At 48.8% G+C, this 21249-nt stretch overlaps 1 protein-coding gene and 1 pseudogene across 2 annotated transcripts; both read left to right on the top strand.

Annotated features, from left to right (window-relative positions):
* Positions 1 to 424: 424 nt before the first annotated feature.
* LOC311425582 (olfactory receptor 14C36-like) lies at positions 425 to 1387 on the top strand (the record flags this gene model as incomplete). The annotated part of the gene is made up of 1 exon (XM_084501524.1): positions 425 to 1387. One exon carries the CDS (start codon positions 425 to 427, stop codon positions 1385 to 1387), a length of 963 nt encoding a protein of 320 aa, XP_084357650.1.
* Positions 1388 to 14551: 13164 nt separating this feature from the next.
* Positions 14552 to 21027, top strand: LOC311425581 (very low-density lipoprotein receptor pseudogene; annotated as a pseudogene). The gene is made up of 3 exons: positions 14552 to 15914; positions 20652 to 20654; positions 20898 to 21027. The product of its transcript is annotated as a very low-density lipoprotein receptor pseudogene (transcript).
* Positions 21028 to 21249: the final 222 nt, after the last annotated feature.

The following is a 21249-nucleotide window of genomic DNA, read 5'->3' as shown; positions in this document are numbered from 1 at the left end:
AGAACCTCAACAAGTTCTTTCATAGACCTCAGCCTACAGCCAGTGCCACCATCAATTTTATTGTTTCTTAAGGGATTATCTGACCTGCTCCTCAGGATCTGCAAAGAGGGAGATGCCCCTCGCCAGCAGGCATCTGAGGTTGCACCCAGTTCCTATGCCTTTGGCTGCAGAGCAGAACTGACTCTCCCTGTACCAAAAGGCAGTTTCTCTTGCTCACAGAAGGAACATCAACAACAGAACCCAGCCAGAACTCTGGCCAGGGAGTTGCACGGAGGTCTTCCAGATAGGAGTAAGGCAGTACATGTCTGTTCTGTGTTGGTGAGAGAGAAGTAGCTTAAACAACCTATGCAATAGATTTTGTAGATGTATGACATTTCACTTGTTATTCCTTCCTTGGACAGAACCCAATGTCCACAGGCAGCACATGTACAACAGCAGCTCCATCACCGAGTTCCTCCTCCTGCCATTTGCAGACACAAGGCAGCTGCAGCTCCTGCACTTCGCGCTCTTCCTGGGCATCTACCTGGCTGCCCTCCTGGGCAACAGCCTCATCCTCACAGCCGTAGCCTGTGGTCACTGCCTCCACACCCCCATGTACTTCTTCCTCCTCAACCTCGCCCTCCTCGACCTGGGCTGCATCTCCACCACTCTGCCCAAAGCCATGGCCAATTCCCTCTGGGACACCAGGGCCATCTCCTACACAGGATGTGCTGCACAGATCTTTTTCTTTTTCTTTTTGATGTCAGCAGAGTATTATTTTCTCACCATTATGGCCTATGACCGCTATGTTGCCATCTGCAAGCCCCTGCACTATGGGAGCCTCCTGAGCAGCAGAGCTTGTGCCCAGATGGCAGCAGCTGCCTGGGGCAGTGGGGTTCTCTATTCTCTGCTGCACACTGCCAATACATTTTCACTGCCACTCTGTGGAGGAAATACCCTGGACCAGTTCTTCTGTGAAATCCCCCAGATCCTCAAGCTCTCTTGCTCTGACTCCTACCTAAGGGAAATTGGGCTTCTCACATTTAGTGTTTTTGTGTTTTGGGGGTGTTTTGTATTCATCGTACTGTCCTATGTGCAGATCTTCAGGGCTGTGCTGAGGATGCCCTCTAAGCAGGGGCAGCACAAAGCCTTTTCCACGTGCCTCCCTCACCTGGCTGTGGTCTCCCTCTTTCTTAGCACTGCCTTTTTTGCCTACCTGAAGCCACCCTCCCTCTCCTCTCCATCCCTGGATCTCGTGGTGGCAGTTCTGTACTCGGTGGTTCCTCCAGCAGTGAACCCCCTCATCTACAGCATGAGAAACCAGGAGCTCAAGGATGCACTGCGCAAAGTCATGAGTGGTTTTACATCAGAAGTAATGTACTGCCTGTCTTCTGCAAAGCACTCATAATATAACTCATGATATGCCAAGCTTGTCTTTTGTTCTGTGGTGGTTTTTGTTTGTTATTAATGAGGGCAACAATGTTTTCCATATAAATTGTCATTATCGATCCTACTCACGTATTTAAACAAAATAAAGGAACCTGCAGTGAAGAGTGTTCTGAGATGCTTTTTCTGAGAATTTTGCTGGGGGTTCCAGGGTAATGCCCATGGGTGGAAATGAAGAGGAATATAGAGACCCACCATAGCAGCACTGCCAGGAAGCATCAGGGTTTTGTCTGTCCAGAGCTACTTTCATCCCACTTCTACAATCTCCTTCTGAGTCTTTTCTGTTGGCATAAGCCTGATTGTTCCTGTAGCTTGGTCACAGTACTGCTGTGTGGCAATCCTGTGACCACAGGCAGGGACTGGCAACGGGCATTTTTGTGACACAGCTGGCCTCCAGAACAGCATTTCCATCCCATAAAGTTATTCTACTCAGGGTAGTGCCTGGCGGCTCAGGTCTTCCTTCACAGTTGTTGTCAAGAACATTGCAGTCCAGAAATGGACTCCAAGAGGGACCTGGCTTTGCCTGTTTCTCCATGAGCTCAGGGTGAAGTGATCAGAGCCCCAGCTGGGTGTTTGAGGGTATGGGGGCTGGCTCAGGTGTTGCTTGTTGGTGTCCAGCACTCAGGCAGATGGTGAAGAATCTCCAATTAACCTGCCTGGGGCACTACAGCATGTGCTGGGGCTGGTGGCAGGTGAGCAGATGTTGGAAGGAATCAGGAGAGCCCAGGGGAGCTGCAGGGACAGTGTGTCCCAGGGGGTCAGCAGTGAATGGAGCCCACAGAGTATGAGCCTCTTCCAGGTGGAGTCCCCCTGCGATAAAGTGTTAAGTCTGGATGTGAGCAGGACTAGAAGAGCCCCGTGACCCAGGGGACGTAGCAGGATCAGGGAAAGAAGTCTGGTGAGCGAATGTGGAATGTGAATAGTGGAATGCCATAGGGTGCAGCACCCAAACACTTCTCATGGCACTGCAAAGAAGGCAGGCTTCCTCTGAGCACCCTCGACAGCCACAGAAGAGCTGGTGTGGGAGGCAGTCAGTGGAACAGCCCCATGAGCTGTCTCTGCCTCCCAGCCTGCCCAGCAGAGCCCTGCAGAGTGCCCCTGTGTCCCAGACACCACAGCCCCCTTGCTCTGCAAAGCAGTACCACCTGCTGGGACTGTGGGGAGCATGGGGAGAGGGTGCAGGAATGGCTGGCCAGGCCAGCACAGGCATGCTCCTTCCTGGGAAAGGCTCTCTGTTGATGTGGGAAGTCCTGGAAGGAGAGTGGGACCCCGTGTGTGTGCAGGGGATCCCTGGAAAGAGAAACCCCTGGGTACTTCTGCAGCTTGGAGCAGGCTGCCAGGGCTCGGCGGCAGCAGGAGCTGCCTGAGGAGCTCCAGGACCAGGGCTCTCAGCCCAGTTCAGAGAGGTGGTTTGTTCCTCTGCAGCGGGACACAGAATGGCTCAGTCAGAAGTCCAGATGTGCCTGGTACAGTTGAGGCTTCAGCATGCACATTGTGTACATGTGCTGAGGTGAACCTGAGGCTGCACAAATGCCCTCAGCCTTTGTCCATTCCTCATGCCGTGGAGAATGAAGGCTGGTCAGCCTCACCTCAGTCCTGCGAAGGTGATGGGGCAAGCTTTTCCACAGCCACCTCCAGGCACTTGAAGGACAAAAACAGGATTGATGAACCCATAGAGGAAGGGAAGGGAAGGAAAGGGAAGCAAAGGGAAGAGAAGGTGCTTACTTGTCTTTAGCAAGGCCTTTGGCTTTGTCTCAGAGAATTCTTATAGCCAGAATGGTGCTATGTGGACTTAAATGGATGAGGCTGTGGGTGGGCCAGTTTGCTGGACAATCAGGCCCAGGTATCATCCATGACACATAGTGCTGTCAGCCAGTTCTTAGCATCATCCCTCAGTGATCAGCAGTTGGGCTAACTTTGAATGTCATTATTAACTTTCTGAAATACCGGATGGAGCACACTTCCAGATCTTTTCTGGATGGTGTCAAGCTCAGATGAGCCCTTGAGCAAAATTATCTATTTAGTATACCTTGAGCAGAAGAGTTGAAGATAAAAATAAGATAGTGTCCTGGTTTCAGTTAGAACAGAATTAATTTTCTTCCTAGTAGCTGGTGGAATGCTGTGTTTTGGCTTAGGATGAGAAGAGTGCTGATAACACCCCGATGTTTTAATTGTTGCAGAGCAGTGCTTATACCAAGCCAAGGACATCTCAGCTTTTTGCTCTGTCCTGCCAACAGGCAGGCTGGGGGTGCAGTAAGAGCTGGGAGGGGACAGACCCAGGACAGGTGACCCAAACTAGCCAAAGGGGTATTCCATACCATCTGACGTCATGCTAAACAATATATAGGGGTGGCTAGCCGGGGGGAGGGGGCCGGACTGCTCGGGGTTAAGCTGGGCATCGGTCAGCGGGTGGTGAGCAATTGCATTGTGCATCACTTGTTTGTACATATTATTATTAGTAGTACTATTATCATTATTGTATTATGATTATTATTATTATTATTTTCCTGTTTTATTAAACTGTCTTTATCTCAACTCACGGGCTTCACTTTCCATTTCTCTCCCCCGTCCCAGAGAGGGAGGGGGGAGGGTGAGCGAACGGCTGCGTGGTGTTTAGCTGCCAGCTGGGTTAAACCACGACAGTCTTTTAAAAAAAAAAAAAAGGGAGGGAATTAGCCGTACGGGAAGTGATTTATGAGGATCCAGACCTCAGACAAACATCCAAAGATCCAGATGAAGTCAGGTGTACACGACCCATGTGGCGGAAGTTTGTACGGAGTGCACCATCATCATATGCCAGCTCATTGGCAATAATGGCCTGGAAAGAGGATGAGGAACCCACAGTGGATGAAGCGGCTAAACAACTTCGGCAGTACGAAGAAAGTCTCTCTTCTTCCTTACAGGCCTGTGTCTCAGCTGTGGAGAAACTTTCTGAAAAGGTTCAACAACTTGAAGAGAATCTATCATCCTCCCCACCTGAACCAACCAGTGTCCACCGACCAAAAGAGAACACTTGGGAGAAACTTTCTGAAAAGGTTCACCAACTTGAAGAGATTATTCTCCTCCGCACCTGCACAAAGCAGTGTCGCAGCTATCAGGGGTAGGCGTTCATCCACACAAGGAAGACGATATGGTGGGTACTCACCCCGTGCCACCCTGTGGTTTTACTTACGAGACCATGGAGAGGACATGAGAAAATGGGATGGAAAATCTACTGCGACCCTAGAGGCACGGGTACGTGAGTTGCAAAAGAAAACAATCAAGAAAAAGGGATTCTCTGAAAAGTTTGCTGCTCCAACTTCCAGCAGACAGTCCTTCAAACACAGAAATGAAGAAGATTCTGACCAGGATTAGGGGAGCCCTGCCTCCAGCCAGGGGGAGGAAAGGGACAATCGAGTTTATTGGACTGTGTGGATTCGATGGCCTGGCACGTCAGACGCACAGAAGTATAAGGCTTTAGTAGACACCGGTGCACAATGTACTCTAATGCCATCGAGATATAAAGGACCAGAGCCCATCTATATTTGTGGAGTGACAGGGGGATCTCAGCAGTTGACTGTATTGGAGGCTGAAGTGAGTCTGACTGGGAATGAGTGGGAAAAGCACCGCATTGTGACTGGTCCGGATGCTCCATGTATCCTTGGCATAGACTATCTTAGAAGAGGATATTGCAAGGACCCAAAAGGGTTCCGATGGGCTTTTGGTATAGCTGCCTTAGAGACAGAAGGCATTAAACAATTCTCTACCTTGCCTGGTCTCTCAGAGGACCCCTCTGTTGTGGGGTTGCTGAGGGTCGAAGAACAGCAAGTGCCAATCGCTACCACAACTGTGCACCGGCGGCAATATCGCACTAACCGAGACTCCCTGATTCCCATCCATAAGCTAATTCGTCAATTGGAGAGCCAAGGAGTGATCAGCAAGACTCATTCACCTTTCAATAGTCCCATATGGCCAGTGCGAAAGTCTAATGGCGAGTGGAGACTAACAGTGGACTATCGTGGCCTGAACGAAGTGACGCCACCACTGAGTGCTGCAGTGCCGGACATGCTGGAACTTCAGTACGAACTTGAATCGAAGGCAGCCAAGTGGTACGCCACAATTGATATCGCTAATGCATTTTTCTCCATCCCTCTAGCAGCAGAGTGCAGGCCACAATTTGCCTTCACTTGGAGGGGAGTCCAATATACTTGGAATCGGCTGCCCCAGTGGTGGAAACACAGCCCTACCATTTGCCATGGACTGATCCAGTCTGCGCTAGAGCAGGGGGAAGCTCCTGAACACCTGCAGTACATCGATGACATTATTGTGTGGGGTGACACAGCAGAGGAAGTTTTTGAGAAAGGGAAGAAAATAGTCCAAATCCTTCTGAAAGCCGGTTTTGCCATAAAACAAATAAAGTCAAAGGACCTGCACGAGAGATCCAGTTTTTAGGAATAAAATGGCAAGATGGGCGTCGTCAAATCCCAATGGATGTGATCAACAAAATAACAGCTATGTCTCCACCAACTAACAAAAAAGAAACACAGACTTTCCTAGGTGTTGTGGGGTTTTGGAGAATGCACATCCCAAATTACAGTCTGATTGTAAACCCGCTCTACCAAGTAACCCGTAAGAAGAATGAGTTTGAATGGGGCCCTGAACAACGACAAGCCTTTGAACAAATCAAGCAGGAAATAGTCCATGCAGTAGCCCTTGGGCCAGTTCGAACAGGACCAGATGTAAAGAATGTGCTCTACACTGCAGCCGGGGAGAACGGCCCCACCTGGAGCCTCTGGCAGAAAGAACCTGGGGAAACTCAAGGTCGGCCCCTGGGGTTTTGGAGTCGGGGATACAGAGGATCTGAGGCCCACTATACTCCAACTGAAAAGGAGATATTGGCAGCATATGAAGGAGTTCGATCTGCTTCAGAGGTGGTCGGTACTGAAGCGCAGCTCCTCCTAGCACCCCGATTGCCAGTACTAGGCTGGATGTTCAAGGGAAGGGTCCCTTCTACGCATCATGCAACTGATGCTACGTGGAGCAAGTGGGTTGCACTGATTACTCAGCGGGCTCGAATAGGAAACCCCAGTCGCCCAGGAATATTGGAAGTGATTATGGACTGGCCAGAAGGCAAATACTTTGGGATATCATCAGAGGAGGAGGTGGGTCGTGCTGAAGAAGCCCCACTGTACAACCAGTTACCAGAGAATGAAAAGAAATATGCCCTGTTCACTGATGGGTCCTGTCGTATTGTGGGGAAGCATCGGAGATGGAAGGCTGCTGTATGGAGCCCTACACGACGAGTTGCAGAAGCTGCTGAGGGAGAAGGTGAATCGAGTCAGTTTGCAGAAGTGAAAGCCATTCAGCTGGCTTTAGACATTGCTGAACGAGAAAAATGGCCAGTTCTCTATCTCTACACCGATTCATGGATGGTAGCAAATGCCCTGTGGGGATGGTTACAGCAATGGAAGCAAAACAACTGGCAGCGTAGGGGCAAACCCATCTGGGCTGCTGCTTTGTGGCAAGACATTGCTGCTCGGGTAGAGAACCTGGCTGTGAAAGTACGTCACGTAGATGCTCATGTGCCCAAGAATCGGGCTACTGAAGAACATCAAAACAACCAGCAGGTGGATCAGGCTGCTAAGATTGAAGTAGCTCAGGTGGATCTGGATTGGCAGCATAAAGGTGAATTATTTATAGCCCGATGGGCCCATGACACCTCAGGCCATCAAGGTAGAGATGCAACATACAGATGGGCTCGTGATCGAGGGGTGGACCTGACCATGGACGCTATAGCACAGGTTATTCATGACTGTGAAACATGTGCTGCAATCAAGCAAGCCAAACGGTCAAAGCCTCTTTGGTATGGAGGACGATGGCTGAAATATAAGTATGGAGAGGCCTGGCAGATTGATTACATCACACTCCCTCAAACTCGCAATGGCAAGCGCCACGTACTTACAATGGTGGAAGCAAGCACCGGATGGCTGGAAACATATCCTGTGCCTCATGCCACCGCCCGGAACACTATCCTGGGCCTTGAAAAGCAAGTACTATGGCGACATGGTACCCCAGACAGAATAGAGTCAGACAATGGAACTCATTTCCGAAACAACCTTATAGACACTTGGGCCAAAGAACATGGTATTGAGTGGGTGTATCACATCCCCTATCATGCACCAGCCTCCGGGAAAGTTGAACGATACAATGGACTGTTAAAGACTACATTGAAAGCAATGGGCGCTGGGACATTCAAAAACTGGGATACGCATTTGGCAAAGGCCACCTGGTTAGTCAATACTAGGGGATCTGCCAACCGAGCTGGGCCTGCCCAATCAAACCTGTTACGTACTGTAGATGGGGATAAAGTTCCTGTAGTGCATGTAAGAAATATGCTGGGTAAAACAGTCTGGGCTACTCCTGCCTCAGGAAAAGGCAAACCCATTCGTGGAATTTTTTTCGCTCAGGGACCTGGATACACTTGGTGGGTGATGCAAAAGAACGGAGAGGTCCGGTGTGTACCTCAAGGAGATTTAATACTGGGTGAGAATAGCCCATGAACTGAATTGTACCATGTTAATTGCTATATAATACTGTATGTTACCACTACCATGACTACTATAGGTGACTAATTAGAATGTATGGAAAAGAGTGTAACCTGAGCATGACATAAATGGTATGGAATAAGGGGTGGATAGAGCGCCGTGCCCAGGTGCGCCTTCTTGTACTGCTTGTCGTGCCACTTCTGGTCGCGGTGGTGGCTGCGCAGCTTCCTGGCGGTGCGGAGCCCGCGGCACTTCCCCATCCTGCCCCGCCGCTGCCGAGCGCAAAAGGAAAAGTTGCTCGGGTAGTTACTGTTGATTTTTCGGCATCCTCATCTTCCTCCTCCTGAACCCTTGATGGCCCAGCATCGTCGTCGTCTCCGTCGTCTCTATACCTAGATTTGGCAGAAGACTCTCTGCGTTCTAAACGACCTGAATCTCTATACCATTTTTTCACCTTCTCTACAGGGGCAGCTTGCACTGCTACTGCTCGTTTCTCTGACCTTGTTACAGGGTCTGCCACAGAGGTTGGAATACCCTCTGCAGGGTTGACTTGCACTGCTACAGCTCGTTTCTCTGACCTTGTTACAGGGTCTGCCACAGAGGTTGGAATACCCTCTGCAGGGTCAACTTGCACTGCTACAGCTCGTTTCTCTGACCCAGCCACAGGAGCTGGAGCGGCTGCAGGAGCTGGAGCAGCTGCATGAACCGGAGCTGGAGTGGCTGCAGGAACTGGAGTTGGAGCAGTTGCAGGAGCTGGGACTGGAGTAGCAGCAGGAGCTGGAACTGGAGCGGCTGCAGGAGCTGGGACTGGAGCGGCTGCAGGAGCTGGGACTGGAGCGGCTGCAGGAGCTGGGACTGGAGCGGCTGCAGGAGCTGGGACTGGAGCGGCTGCAGGAGCTGGGACTGGAGCGGCTGCAGGAACTGGGACTGGAGTGGCTGCAGGAGCTGGAACAGGAGCATCTGCAGGAACTGGGACTGGAGCATCTGCAGGAGCTGGGACTGGAGTGGCTGCAGGAGCTGGGATTGGAGCGGCTGCAGGAGCTGGGACTGGAGCGGCTGCAGAGTCCACCGTAGGGGTCACAGTGGCCGTTGGATCTGTCACAGGGCTTGGAGTGGCCGCAGGGTCTGTCACTAAGTTGATAGCAGTATCAATGGCAGCTCGATAGGCATGAGCCAGGCCCCAGCATGTTACAATGATTTGTGTTACTTTGGAACTGCCAGAATCATGACACCTTTTTCTCAAGCATTCTGCCAGTTTTTGAGGATTTTGCAGTTGTTCAGGGGTGAATTTCCAAAACACTGGGGGTGCCAACTGCTCTAGATGCCTGCCCATATCCTCCCATACTCCCTGCCACCCACAACTATACTGCCTCCGGGCAGATCTCCGGATGAGCTTCCTAAGTAGTTGTTTAACTTTAAGCAGAACCTGAAGTGCATTCAGGAGGCAGAACAACAAGACTATGCTGGTCTGAGTATCCCAAGGATATTCAATATCTTGGAGAGCTATTGTAGCAAGCTCGGAGGGTAAGAGGGTGGTGAAGGAGGAAGGCAGAGTGATCCAGGAGGATACAGGGGTGGTGAAGGAGAAAGGGAGAGTAATCAAGTAAGAAAAAATATCTTCCCCTTTCCCCTCCACAGATTGACTCCCTAATGGAAAAAAACAATAGGTATAATTGCTAATAGTTTCCAAGATACAGTTTCCAAAATACAGAGTCGACGATGTTACTGAGTACAAATACCAAGTTAGAGTCATGACCAGATATCTCATCGTCTCATAAGCCATTGCTACAACACTCAGTACCATAATGATCTGAAACCAGGGCCCGGAGAGGATAAACAACATGACAGAGAGCAAATACGGAAAATAATGTACTATAATACTCAATTTGGAAAACAGGCGCAGCAGAGTTGAGATTAAAGCAATCAGCATTATGACAAGTGACTATTAAGCAGGTCTAATACTTACACCAATTTTAGTTTAACACACTGTGGTCAGATCTGCCGTTATCTCAACCTTTCGAGCCCCACGTTGGGCGCCAAAAAGACTGTCGTGGTTTAACCCAGCTGGCAGCTAAACACCACGCAGCCGTTCGCTCACCCTCCCCCCTCCCTCTCTGGGACGGGGGAGAGAAATGGAAAGTGAAGCCCGTGAGTTGAGATAAAGACAGTTTAATAAAACAGGAAAATAATAATAATAATAATCATAATACAATAATGATAATAGTACTACTAATAATAATATGTACAAACAAGTGATGCACAATGCAATTGCTCACCACCCGCTGACCGATGCCCAGCTTAACCCCGAGCAGTCCGGCCCCCTCCCCCCGGCTAGCCACCCCTATATATTGTTTAGCATGACGTCAGATGGTATGGAATACCCCTTTGGCTAGTTTGGGTCACCTGTCCTGGGTCTGTCCCCTCCCAGCTCTTACTGCACCCCCAGCCTGCCTGTTGGCAGGACAGAGCAAAAAGCTGAGATGTCCTTGGCTTGGTATAAGCACTGCTCTGCAACAATTAAAACATCGGGGTGTTATCAGCACTCTTCTCATCCTAAGCCAAAACACAGCATTCCACCAGCTACTAGGAAGAAAATTAATTCTGTTCTAACTGAAACCAGGACAGATAGAAATCAGAGGTCTCTTGGAACATTTATTTATTTGTTTAGTGTGATTCAATGACCTTTCCTTTGGAGAGCTCTCTGAAGACTAGCAGGAAGAGGAAGAAGAAAAGAGAGAGAGGCAGAGGCAGAGGTACATCTTGTGTTACTGTGACCACAGTCGATCCTGCAAAGAATGATTCAATATTTGAAGCAGTGGTAGATAATTTACTTTATAAACTAAGGTTAGAAAATATACTTGATAAGCTTACGTTTTTACTTCCTCAGGCCCTGGCTAACAATGACGATGCCAGGTGAATAATTTGAAGTCTGTGGTGCAGACACTTAACAACCAGTAGGAAGCCTCTGGTCACCTCAGCCTCTGGAGCACACAGGCCAGCAGCAGTAACATGGCTGGGGACAGGGCCTATGAGGTGACTGCTTCCTGAAGCAGCTGATGTGTCAGCCCTTCCCGCCTGGCTGACATCTGTGCTTTTCCACTTACACCTGCCAGCATCCCTGATAAGGCAGCAGAAGGCACCTGCTTGGCACACTGGTTGTGAGATGCCCTCTGTCTGAGAGCCTGATAGGCCCCATGCAGGAAGAGGCCTTGGGTGTGGGTTTTCACATCCCTTCTGCCTGAGCACATGGTGGGACAGCAATGGGCACACAACTTGGTTAAGTCTACCTGGGAAGCTGGAAGGCCAGCAGCAGGCATGTGGCATCGAAGATCCTGGTGAGGATTCTCTGGCAGTGGAAAATAGCAGGAGAGAGTCAAAAGTGGGACAAAGTGCTGCTTGGAAGGTGAAGAGTGGGAATGAAGAGGAGGAAATGTCACTGAACGGGTAGTGCTGTGGGACCTGACATCACCCAGAAGGAGTCTGTGGTCAGCCCATGTCACTGTGTTTCAAGGAATAGTCATGGAGACTGGGAAGAAAACATTAAAAAGCAGGGAAAAGTGGGAAGGGACTGGGCAGTGCAAAACAGCTTGTGGTGGAGAAGACCAAAAGCACTGGCAAGGCTGGAAGGCCCCAGCACAACCAAGGGCTTTGTCCCCTTGGCTATGGCAGTTGTCTCTGCTACTGAGGCCCATGAGAACACATGCTGTGCTCATGACACTGGGGCCTTGTTGCCTCCTTGCAACCCAGTGGGGAGGCCAGCAGGTGTCATAGCATTGTCCTTCACACAACATCACACACCCCACATCCCACTGCCCCAGGAAGAGCCCTGAGTCATGGGTGAGGGACAGGACCTCCCTGCCCAGGGGCTGGGGGCCAGGGCTTGGCCTTTCTGCTTCACCAAACAAACCAAGGCTTTTACTCAGCATCAGAATCTCCTGCCCAGTGCCTTTGCCTACCTGCAATCATAGCTTCCAACTGTCTAACAAGTCCATGGGGAGGCTTTGTCAGTAATGACCCTCACTGGGGCCCATTAGTACTCCCAGACAATTCAGAGTTTCCGTCTGACTTTAACTTCTCCTGCAGTTACATCATTCTCCTCTCACTACCTGAGGTTCATGGACTCAGCACCAAGTGCACCATGGAGCTCACTACAATTCAGCCATTTTCTTCCAGTCTTCTAGACTTGTACAGTTAATTAGTGAGGTTTCAATCCTGCAGTTAAAGAGGAACTTTTCAACAAGCACTTTACAGAAAGTATTTTCTTTGTTTAAGATTAGTTTCCATTAGTTTTAAATTTTGCAAAGAAGTGATAGCACCATTCTCTAGTTGACATGGATCCAATGTGCCTCCTAAGTAGATCTGGATGTGTAGGAAAAGCAGTCCTTTGCAGTCCTAGACTGTATGGGCAACCTTGCTGCTCACCTCTCCATCCCCACCACTTCTCTCATCAGCCACCTGGGACTTGCATCACTTTTCCTTACACTAGACTTCTCCACTGCAGTCTACAGCTGCTTTTTTTTTTGCACTAACTCCTGCCTCCTTTCCTCAGACATCTGTCTGCACATGTTCTTTGTTTTTATTTTGTTGTGTGAGTGTCTTTGTTTTCAGTATTTATAAAAATATATATAAAAAAGAAACAAACACCAACAAAATGAAAAGAAATAAACAGAAACCAGAGCCCACAACTGTGAGCCAACTCTAACTTGCCTCCAATGAGGTGCACCATCCACAACGGATGACTGTACAAGAAATTTTTGGCACAGAGTGATAGGAAATGGTGTGGCGGTTTTACCGTGCTGGGCAGCTAAACCCCACAACCGCTCTCTCACTCCCCCTCTTTTAGATGAGGAGGGGGAGAAGTAAAGCAAAGAACAACTCATGGGTTGAGATAATGATAATTTAATTAAAGGGAAATAATAATAATAATTAAATAAAGATTATTATGAACTAAACAAGTTAACTAAAGGGAAATAAAAAGAGAAAGGGGAAAAGGGAGGGGGAAAGGGAAAAATAAAAAAGGACGGAGGAAAAAAAAAAAAAAAAAAAAAAAACAAATAAAATAAATGAAGGCTATATGGAAGTCCAGAGGAAAGAAATTACTCTCTACTTCCCACAAACGAGCGATGATAGACCACATTCCTTGAAGCAGGGCCCCAATGCACGTAGCTGGTGTTCGAGAGGAGGACCGACATTTTCCCAACGAGAGCCCACCCCTCCCCTCTTCTTGTTTCCACCTTTTATTGCTGAGTGTGACATCACATGGTATGGAATATCCCTTTGGTTGGTTTAGGTCAGCTGCCCTAGTTGTTGAGGGATTTCTTGAAACAGCAAAAATCCCATGGCTTGCTGTAGCTGAGCAAACCAAGCTACCAGGGCAACTATGAGAAGTTCCCATGACAGTGTTCCCACATCGCCCAATTGAGGAATTCAGGAAAATATTGTTACCAGTAGCTGGCCTCAAGGACAAGGTCTATGTGACTGCTAATCACAAGGGGGTTGTTTTCTTGCAGGTGGGGTTGTTTTCTTGTAGCTGTTTGTCTGAGTGCTTTTGACCAATAATCTTGTGTGAAACACTGTCCACCCCTGTTAAGTTCTCTATAAAAGTTAGGCTATTCGGGCAATAAAATGGAGCATGATCTGACTCTACTGGTGTCTGTCGTGCTTTCGGCCGTGCTTCCTGCAACATATGGTGCCCAAACAGGCTGAGACCCGAACAGGCTGAGACCCGAACAGGCTGAGGCCAGGACATCGGAGCGGCGCCAGGACATCGGAGCGGCGCCGGGACAGAGATCCGAGGCACACGGCAAGCCGACCACCGCACAGAGAGAAGCATTGAAACACCCTACTAACCGACCTGGGCAACGGCCTCGGGGTGAGAAAAGGAATTGCGGAGAGACGCGGAAAAAGGAATCGCGGTGAGACGCGGAATCGCGGAGAGACGCGGAAAAGGGAGTCATGGAGAGACGCGGAATCGCGGTGAGACGCGGAATCGCGGAGAGACGCAGAAAAGGGAATCGCGGTGAGACGCGGAATCGCGGAGAGACGCGGAATCGCGGTGAGACGCGGAAAAAGGAATCGCGGTGAGATGCGGAATCGCGGAGAGACGCGGAATCGTGGGGGGACGCGGGAAATTTGAAGTAATCGCATGAAATTGAAGTAATCGCGGTGCGATACGGGCCATCCGAGATCGAGTTGCTACGGGAGACCAGAGGCGTCAGTGGACAATGGCGGCCGACCCTCACCGTGTGGCGAGTCGGCACAGAGCAGAGGGGCGGAGATCAGGACCCTGCAGCCTGTCTGACATAACCATGGAGACAGCAGCAGCAGCGGCTGTGCTGCTTCTCTCTGGCATTCTTTTTATAAGAAGTTATCTTGCAGTGCAAAAAAAGACTATTCGTCCCCAGATCGGTGTTATAACTATGTTTCTGGATAACATTCCGTGGGGTTGCCACATTCTACAGACTATTAATGACGATTTAGCTCTATTGCAGGGCAGGAGAGCAGAGACGCAGATTACACCGCCAAATGACCACCATCAGTCAGGCTCGTTCACAAACAGCTGCTAGGGTTGCAGCTGGCACGGCCTGCAGCTGTATAGCAGACGTTACACTCTCTTTCCTAACTAGTAATCATGTGTCTCACCCATTTGTGGTGAATGGTCAGTGGTAAAAAAGAAAAGGGGGAGAGTAAGGGGCGACAAAGACAGAAACGGTACCAGGAGGATGCCACTGACACTAACGGCATGGGTAATAGGAGCAGTATAAGTGACACAGGTGCAGGGCGGCGGTGGGTGCTGCCGCGCTGCAGGGCACTCTGCCTGCTGCTCGCCCTCGCCGGCCTGTGCACTGCTGCCGACGGTGCTAGAGCAAAATGTGAAGACTGCTTAGATGGCAGTGATGAGAGTGCTTGTGTGAAGAAGACGTGTGCTGAATCTGACTTTGTGTGTAACAGTGGTCAGTGTGTGCCAAATAGATGGCAGTGTGATGGGGATCCGGACTGTGAAAATGGGTCTGATGAGAGTGCTGAGCTGTGTCATACGAGAACATGCCGGGTAAATGAAATCAGCTGTGGTCCTCAGTCAACCCAGTGTATCCCAGTGTCCTGGAAATGTGATGGTGAAAAGGACTGCGACAGTGGAGAAGATGAAGAGAATTGTGGCATTGTGACTTGTAGTGCAGCAGAATTCACATGCAGTAGTGGGCAATGTATTTCCAAAAGCTTTGTCTGCAATGTTCAAGATGACTGCAGTGATGGTAGCGATGAGCTGGAGTGTGCACCTCCTACCTGTGGTGTTCATGAGTTTCAGTGCAAGAGTTCTACCTGCATCCCTATCAGCTGGGTGTGTGTTGATGATGCTGACTGCTCCAACCTCTCGGATGAATCTTTGGAGCAGTGTGGCCGCCAGCCTGCACCTCCAGTGAAGTGTTCTACGAGTGAGGTGCAGTGCGGCTCAGGTGAATGTATCCACAAGAAGTGGTGATGTGATGGAGATCCTGATTGCAAGGATGGAAGTGATGAAATTAACTGCCCTTCTCGGGCCTGCAGGCCAGACCAGTTCAGATGTGAAGATGGGAACTGTGTCCATGGGAGTAGGCAGTGCAGTGGTGTGAGAGACTGTCTGGATGGCACTGATGAAGCAAACTGTAACAATGTTATTCAGTGCTCTGGACCTGGCAAATTCAAGTGCAGAAGTGGAGAATGCATAGATATCAATAAAGTGTGTAACCAGCAGAGAGACTGCAAGGACTGGGGTGATGAGCCCTTGGAGGAATGCATCATAAATGAATGTGACTGTCCAGCTGGGTTTGAGTTTATAGACAAGAGAAACTGTGGAGACATTGATGAATGTCAAAACCTTGGTATCTGTAGTCAAATGTGTATCAACCTGAAAGGTGGCTACAAAAGTGAACGTAGCCATGGATATCAGATGATTCCTGCTACAGGAACCTGGAAAAGGCCATACTGGTACAAAGACACAAATAACACCTGTGATTGCAATGACACTGCTAAGCAGGGTTTAGGGGTTTATAGCATGGAGACAAGGGGTAACAACTACAGTGTTTGGAACAATTGTACACCTTTCGCCTTACCTCCTGATGTGCTTCTGATTTGTGGGGATGGGGCCTGGCAAGGTATCCCTGCAAATGCTATCAGATGTCCATGTTACATAGATAAACTCATTGTATTTGCTCCTAGCTTGTTACAGTTGCGTGAGATCACCAGACATGACAATGGACATTGCTTGCATTGGATTGCAATGATAATGTTGAATTGTGTGGGTTTGCAGCTAGAGAGGCATTAGCAATTTCAGTGCCTGGAGTGGCATCTGCGGCCACACGTAACAACTTAGAAAAATTGGTATGCTGGGCCGAGAGGCAAGCCTATGCCACGACAGAGATACTTGAGGAGATGTTACCAGATCAAAATAGTCTGCGACATCTGCTTTTACAGGATCAAGCTGCTATTGACATCTTGCTTTTGGCTCAAAGGAATGGGTGTGAGGACTTTAAGGGAATGTACTGTTTAAACCTTTCTGATCATAATGAGTCAATTCACAAATCCATTACTTTCCTGAAAGAGCACATGAGAAAGATTCAATATGGTATCAATCCTTTCAATCAATGGTTCACTGACTTGTTTGAAACAAAGTGTAGATGGTTGCTGGGTTTAATCACAAGGGGATTAAGGATTTGGTTTATGGTGGTGGTAATCATCGTTGTGTGTTGCTAAAGAGTTACTTGTAAAACTGCTGTGTCAGGCTTGGTTTGCTCAAAAGAAGAAGGGGGAATTGTTGAGGGATTTCTTGAAACAGCAAAAATCCCATGGCTTGCTGTAGCTGAGCAAACCAAGCTACCAGGGCAACTATGAGAAGTTCCCATGACAGTGTTCCCACATCGCCCAATTGAGGAATTCAGGAAAATATTGTTACCAGTAGCTGGCCTCAAGGACAAAGTCTATGTGACTGCTAATCACAAGGGGGTTGTTTTCTTGCAGGTGGGGTTGTTTTCTTGTAGCTGTTTGTCTGAGTGCTTTTGACCAATAATCTTGTGTGAAACACTGTCCACCCCTGTTAAGTTCTCTATAAAAGTTAGACTATTCAGGCAATAAAATGGAGCATGATCTGACTCTACTGGTGTCTGTCGTGCTTTCGGCCGTGCTTCCTGCAACACCTAGTGATGTTTCTCTCCTCACTATTTGCCCACCCCCTAGGAGGGTTAGATAAAGGCACAGTGCTGTGCCACTGCTGCTCAGCAGTAGACACAACACTAGTGTGATAACACTGCTGTTCCAGCTACAAGTGCAGAGTACGGCACTGTATGGGCTGCTGCCAGGAAAGTTAACATTCCAGCCAGACCCAGTACAAATGGTAGAAGAGAAATGCAGCTACAGAGTTGGCTACAGGGATGATGAGAGGAGCTGCTGAAATACAGGCAAGCTCAACCTCCCCAAAATCCCTAGAAGCAACTGGGTATATGAGAAGTGTCTGAATGACCAAAGAGCAAGAACAAGTGAAGGGGAACTCTGCAGAACAGTGGAAACTGCACATGTCCACACATTCTGCTGGAAAGGTGACTTCCAGCATGGTCTATTTTGTATGGCCAGGTGGAAATACCGCAGAGACTCAGGAGATGAAGTGCAGTACTTAAGAGAAAATCTGGCAATGCAAGTACAGGGGAAGATCAGTATTTGTCTCCCACTATAATAGGCATTCTGAAATATGATAATTTTGATGTCATGGGAAACCTTTCACATTGTATTAAAGCTGTTCAGTTATTTCAGCTGACTGTAATGTGCTGGTTGAGGTGAAATATTTGAAATGCTTTAAAAACAAGCAGTTAATACTCAGGCCTACAGCAATAAAATGACAATTTGCTGTCCTACATGGAGCTCTGAAGCCACAAAACCCTCCCTGCCCAGGACTGTTCATGCTACCCCTCACTCCTGGCACTGAGAAAATCTGTGGTTTGTTGACCTCTCCTGCCTGTTAGAGCAAAGAAAAACAGAGTTAAAAAGGTTCCCTGAAATGCTCCATCTTTGAATGGGTAAATTTGTGACAATCATACCCATACTCTCTGCCTTTCTTGGTGGAAATATTCACATTTTCTGTCTGTATAGTGAGATATATATTTGTATAGCTAGAGCTGTAACCATAGCTATACGTGCAAGTAAAGGTAAATGTATATACAGAGTTACACATGTACAGATGGATAACTGGGAGAGAGGCAGGCAAGTGGCTGTAATTCTAGGATTTTTCATCACCTGAATTATCAGGAAACTAACCCAGCAATGATGGGCTTGCTGGGTTGGCAAGGGAACATTTCCAAGGATACTAGAGGTTTCCACGTGTCTTTCTAGATCCAGCTGGTGGTACTTTGCTGAGGGCCACAGGAATCCTTCTCCATCATCCTTCCTTGAGCAGATTGGTCTCCCCCAGAATCCCACACTGTAGAGTACTTCTTTTGCTGTGGACATCTAAAGTTAGCAGTATCCCTGTGGAAGGTTCCACCTTGGGTGTCTCTCTGCAGCGTTGCCCGCTTGCCACGAGCTCCCCTTGGGCCCAGGAGCCTGGCCCAGCTCAGCAGCAGAGGCCCAGCCCAAGGCCTCCCTTGCTCTGCCCCCCACCAGGCTCCCTGCACATGGCCCTGGGGCTGCAGGGGAACCTGTTGGCAAACAGCCTGAAGGAAGCCCTGGGCTTCCCTCCCTCCCCTGGGCACACACACTTCTTGACAGCAGGATCATTTCTTCTAGCAGAACTAAATAAATAAATAAAATTTTCAACTGAAGAATCTCGTTGCTTTGTCCCATTTTCAGAGAGTACATAAAGACAGGGACAGGGATATCAGAGAAGCATAGAAACATTATGATTGAAAAAGATCTCCATCTTGGTCCAGCCATACCCCTACCTCCAGTGTCTCGTTACCTCCAGTGTGGCAACCGTATCACTCTGCGTGGTGTCACTGAAAATTTTCTGAGTGTTTATTATATTTGGATGAGACCTCCAAGATCATCTGGTCCAGCCATCACCCTATTACCGACATCATAAACTAAACCATGCTTCTAAGCACCACGTTCCAACCTTTCCTGACCACTCTTTCTGAGAAGAAATGTCTCGTAATTTCTAACCTAATCCTCCCCTGGCAAAAAATGAGGCCATTCCCTCTAGTCCTATCCCTAGTTATCTGTGAGAAGAAGCTGACCCCCAACTTCCCACACCTTCCTTTCAAGTAGTTGTGGGGATCAATAAGGTCTCCCTGGATCCTCCTCAACCCCAGACTAAAAAAAAAAAAAAATTTCCTCATCCTCTCCTCAGAAGATTTGTGTTCCAGGCCCTTCACCAGCATTCATATCCCTTCTCTGGACACACTTCAGGGCCTCAATGTCCTTCTTGTACGGAGTGGCCCAAAACTGAACACAGTACACGAGGTACAGCCTCACCAGAGCATAGTACAGGGGAATGATCACCTCCCTGGTCCTGCTGGTTACACTACTCGCGATACAAGCCAGGATGCCATTGGCCTTCTTGGCCACCTGGATACGCTGGTGGCTCATGTTCAGGCAAGCTTTGACCATCATCCCCAGTTCCCTTTCCTCTGCACAACATTCGAGCCACTCTGCCCCAAGCCTGTAGCATTGAATTGGGTTATTGTGAGCAAAGGGCAGGACCCAGCACTTAGCCATAGTGAACCTCATCCCATTGGCCTCTGCCCATTGATCCAACCTGTCCAGGTCCCTCTGCAGAGAATCGTCTATACACCTGTGCTTAGGAAAGTGGTTCAGCTGGCTCGATCAAAACTTTGCACTACAGGTTTATAGTCCTGGGCCTAGGAAATGGTTCAGCTCCCTCCTACCTGCCCCTGACCCACAGGAGCTAGGATTCCTCTGCCTGAGTTCAGGTGTGCACAACATAGATTCATAGACTCATAGAATCATTAAGGACCTCCAAGATCATCCGGTCCAACTGAACCCCAACAACATGGGCACCTGCATGTGAGCTCTTCGTGTTATTTCCCATTATGATTAATGGAGATGAAGGCCTGGAATCTGATGCAACCACCTGGTGACACCGGACATCAGAGCCTGGTGACTCTGAGGGGCCTGTTGTGATCGAAGGTAGGTGCAGGTGTCTGCAAACTCTAATGGAGGAATCTTGAGGGAAAGGGCAACATTTGTGGGCATGCCTTCGGAGGTTGTTGGGGAAACACAGAATCATAGAATGGCTTAGATTGGAAGGGACCTTAGAGATCATCTAGTTCTACCACCACCCCCCGCCATGGGCAGGGACACCATCCACTAGCCCAGGTTGCTCAAAGCTCCATCCAACCTGGCGTTGAATATTTCCAGGCATGGGGCATCCACAACTTCTCTGAGCTATCTGTTCTACTGCCTTACCACTCATAGGAAAGAATTTCTTTCTTACATCTAATCTAAAGCTACCCTCTTTCACTTTAAAGCCATTAGTCTTTGTACTATTAGCACATTCCCAGACAAAGAGTCCCTCCCCAGCTTTCTTGTACACAACAAGGCCGTAGTGTCATGAGCACAGCATGTCTTCTCATGCGCCTCAGTAGCAGAGACAACTGCCATACCCAACAGTACAAAGGCCTTGGTTCTACTGGGGCCTTCCAGCCTTGCCAGTCCTCTTGGTTTTCTTCACCACAGGCTGTCCTGTGCTGCCCTATCCTTGCCCCCTTTTCCCTACAGGCTGTAGGCACCCACCTTGCTTCTCCACATTGCTCTCATCCTGACATTTCCTGACTTTCACTGATGTCTGCCCACACTCCCTGGCAGTTCCTTGAAACACAATGGCATGGATTGACCACAGACTCCATAGGGGTTACCTCTGGCACCTCAGCTCTACCCTTTCAATGACACGTCCTCCTCATGTCTACTCTTCACCTTCCAAGCAGCACTTTGTGACCGTTTTGACTCTCTCCTGTTGTTTCGCAGCCAGATGGGAATCTGGAGAAGAATGGAGACTGCATGTGTCCAGACAGTCTGCCAGAAAGGTGACTTCCAGTATGGACTGTTTAATCAGGGCAGGTGGAAATACCTGAAAGAGATGAAGTGCAGTACATAAGAGACAAAGTTCTGGCAATGCAGGTACAGAGGAAGATAAGTACTTTTTCTCCTCCTGTAATAAACTCGCTAAAAAAAATATTCTGATGTCATGGGAAAACAAACATTGTATCAGAAATGTTCCATCATTTCCGCCAATTGTAGTGTGCTGATGAAGAAAAGACAGTCTATAGATGCTGAAAGATCCATCAATTTCCTCAGCACATCCTGGAAAGCATCCATG

This window comes from Aythya ferina, assembly GCF_964211825.1.
Source record: "Aythya ferina genome assembly, chromosome: 32".
Classification (NCBI taxonomy): Eukaryota; Metazoa; Chordata; class Aves; order Anseriformes; family Anatidae; genus Aythya; species Aythya ferina.
The sequence above is the reverse complement of the archived record's forward strand: the minus strand, read 5'-3'. Positions and strand labels throughout refer to the sequence as shown.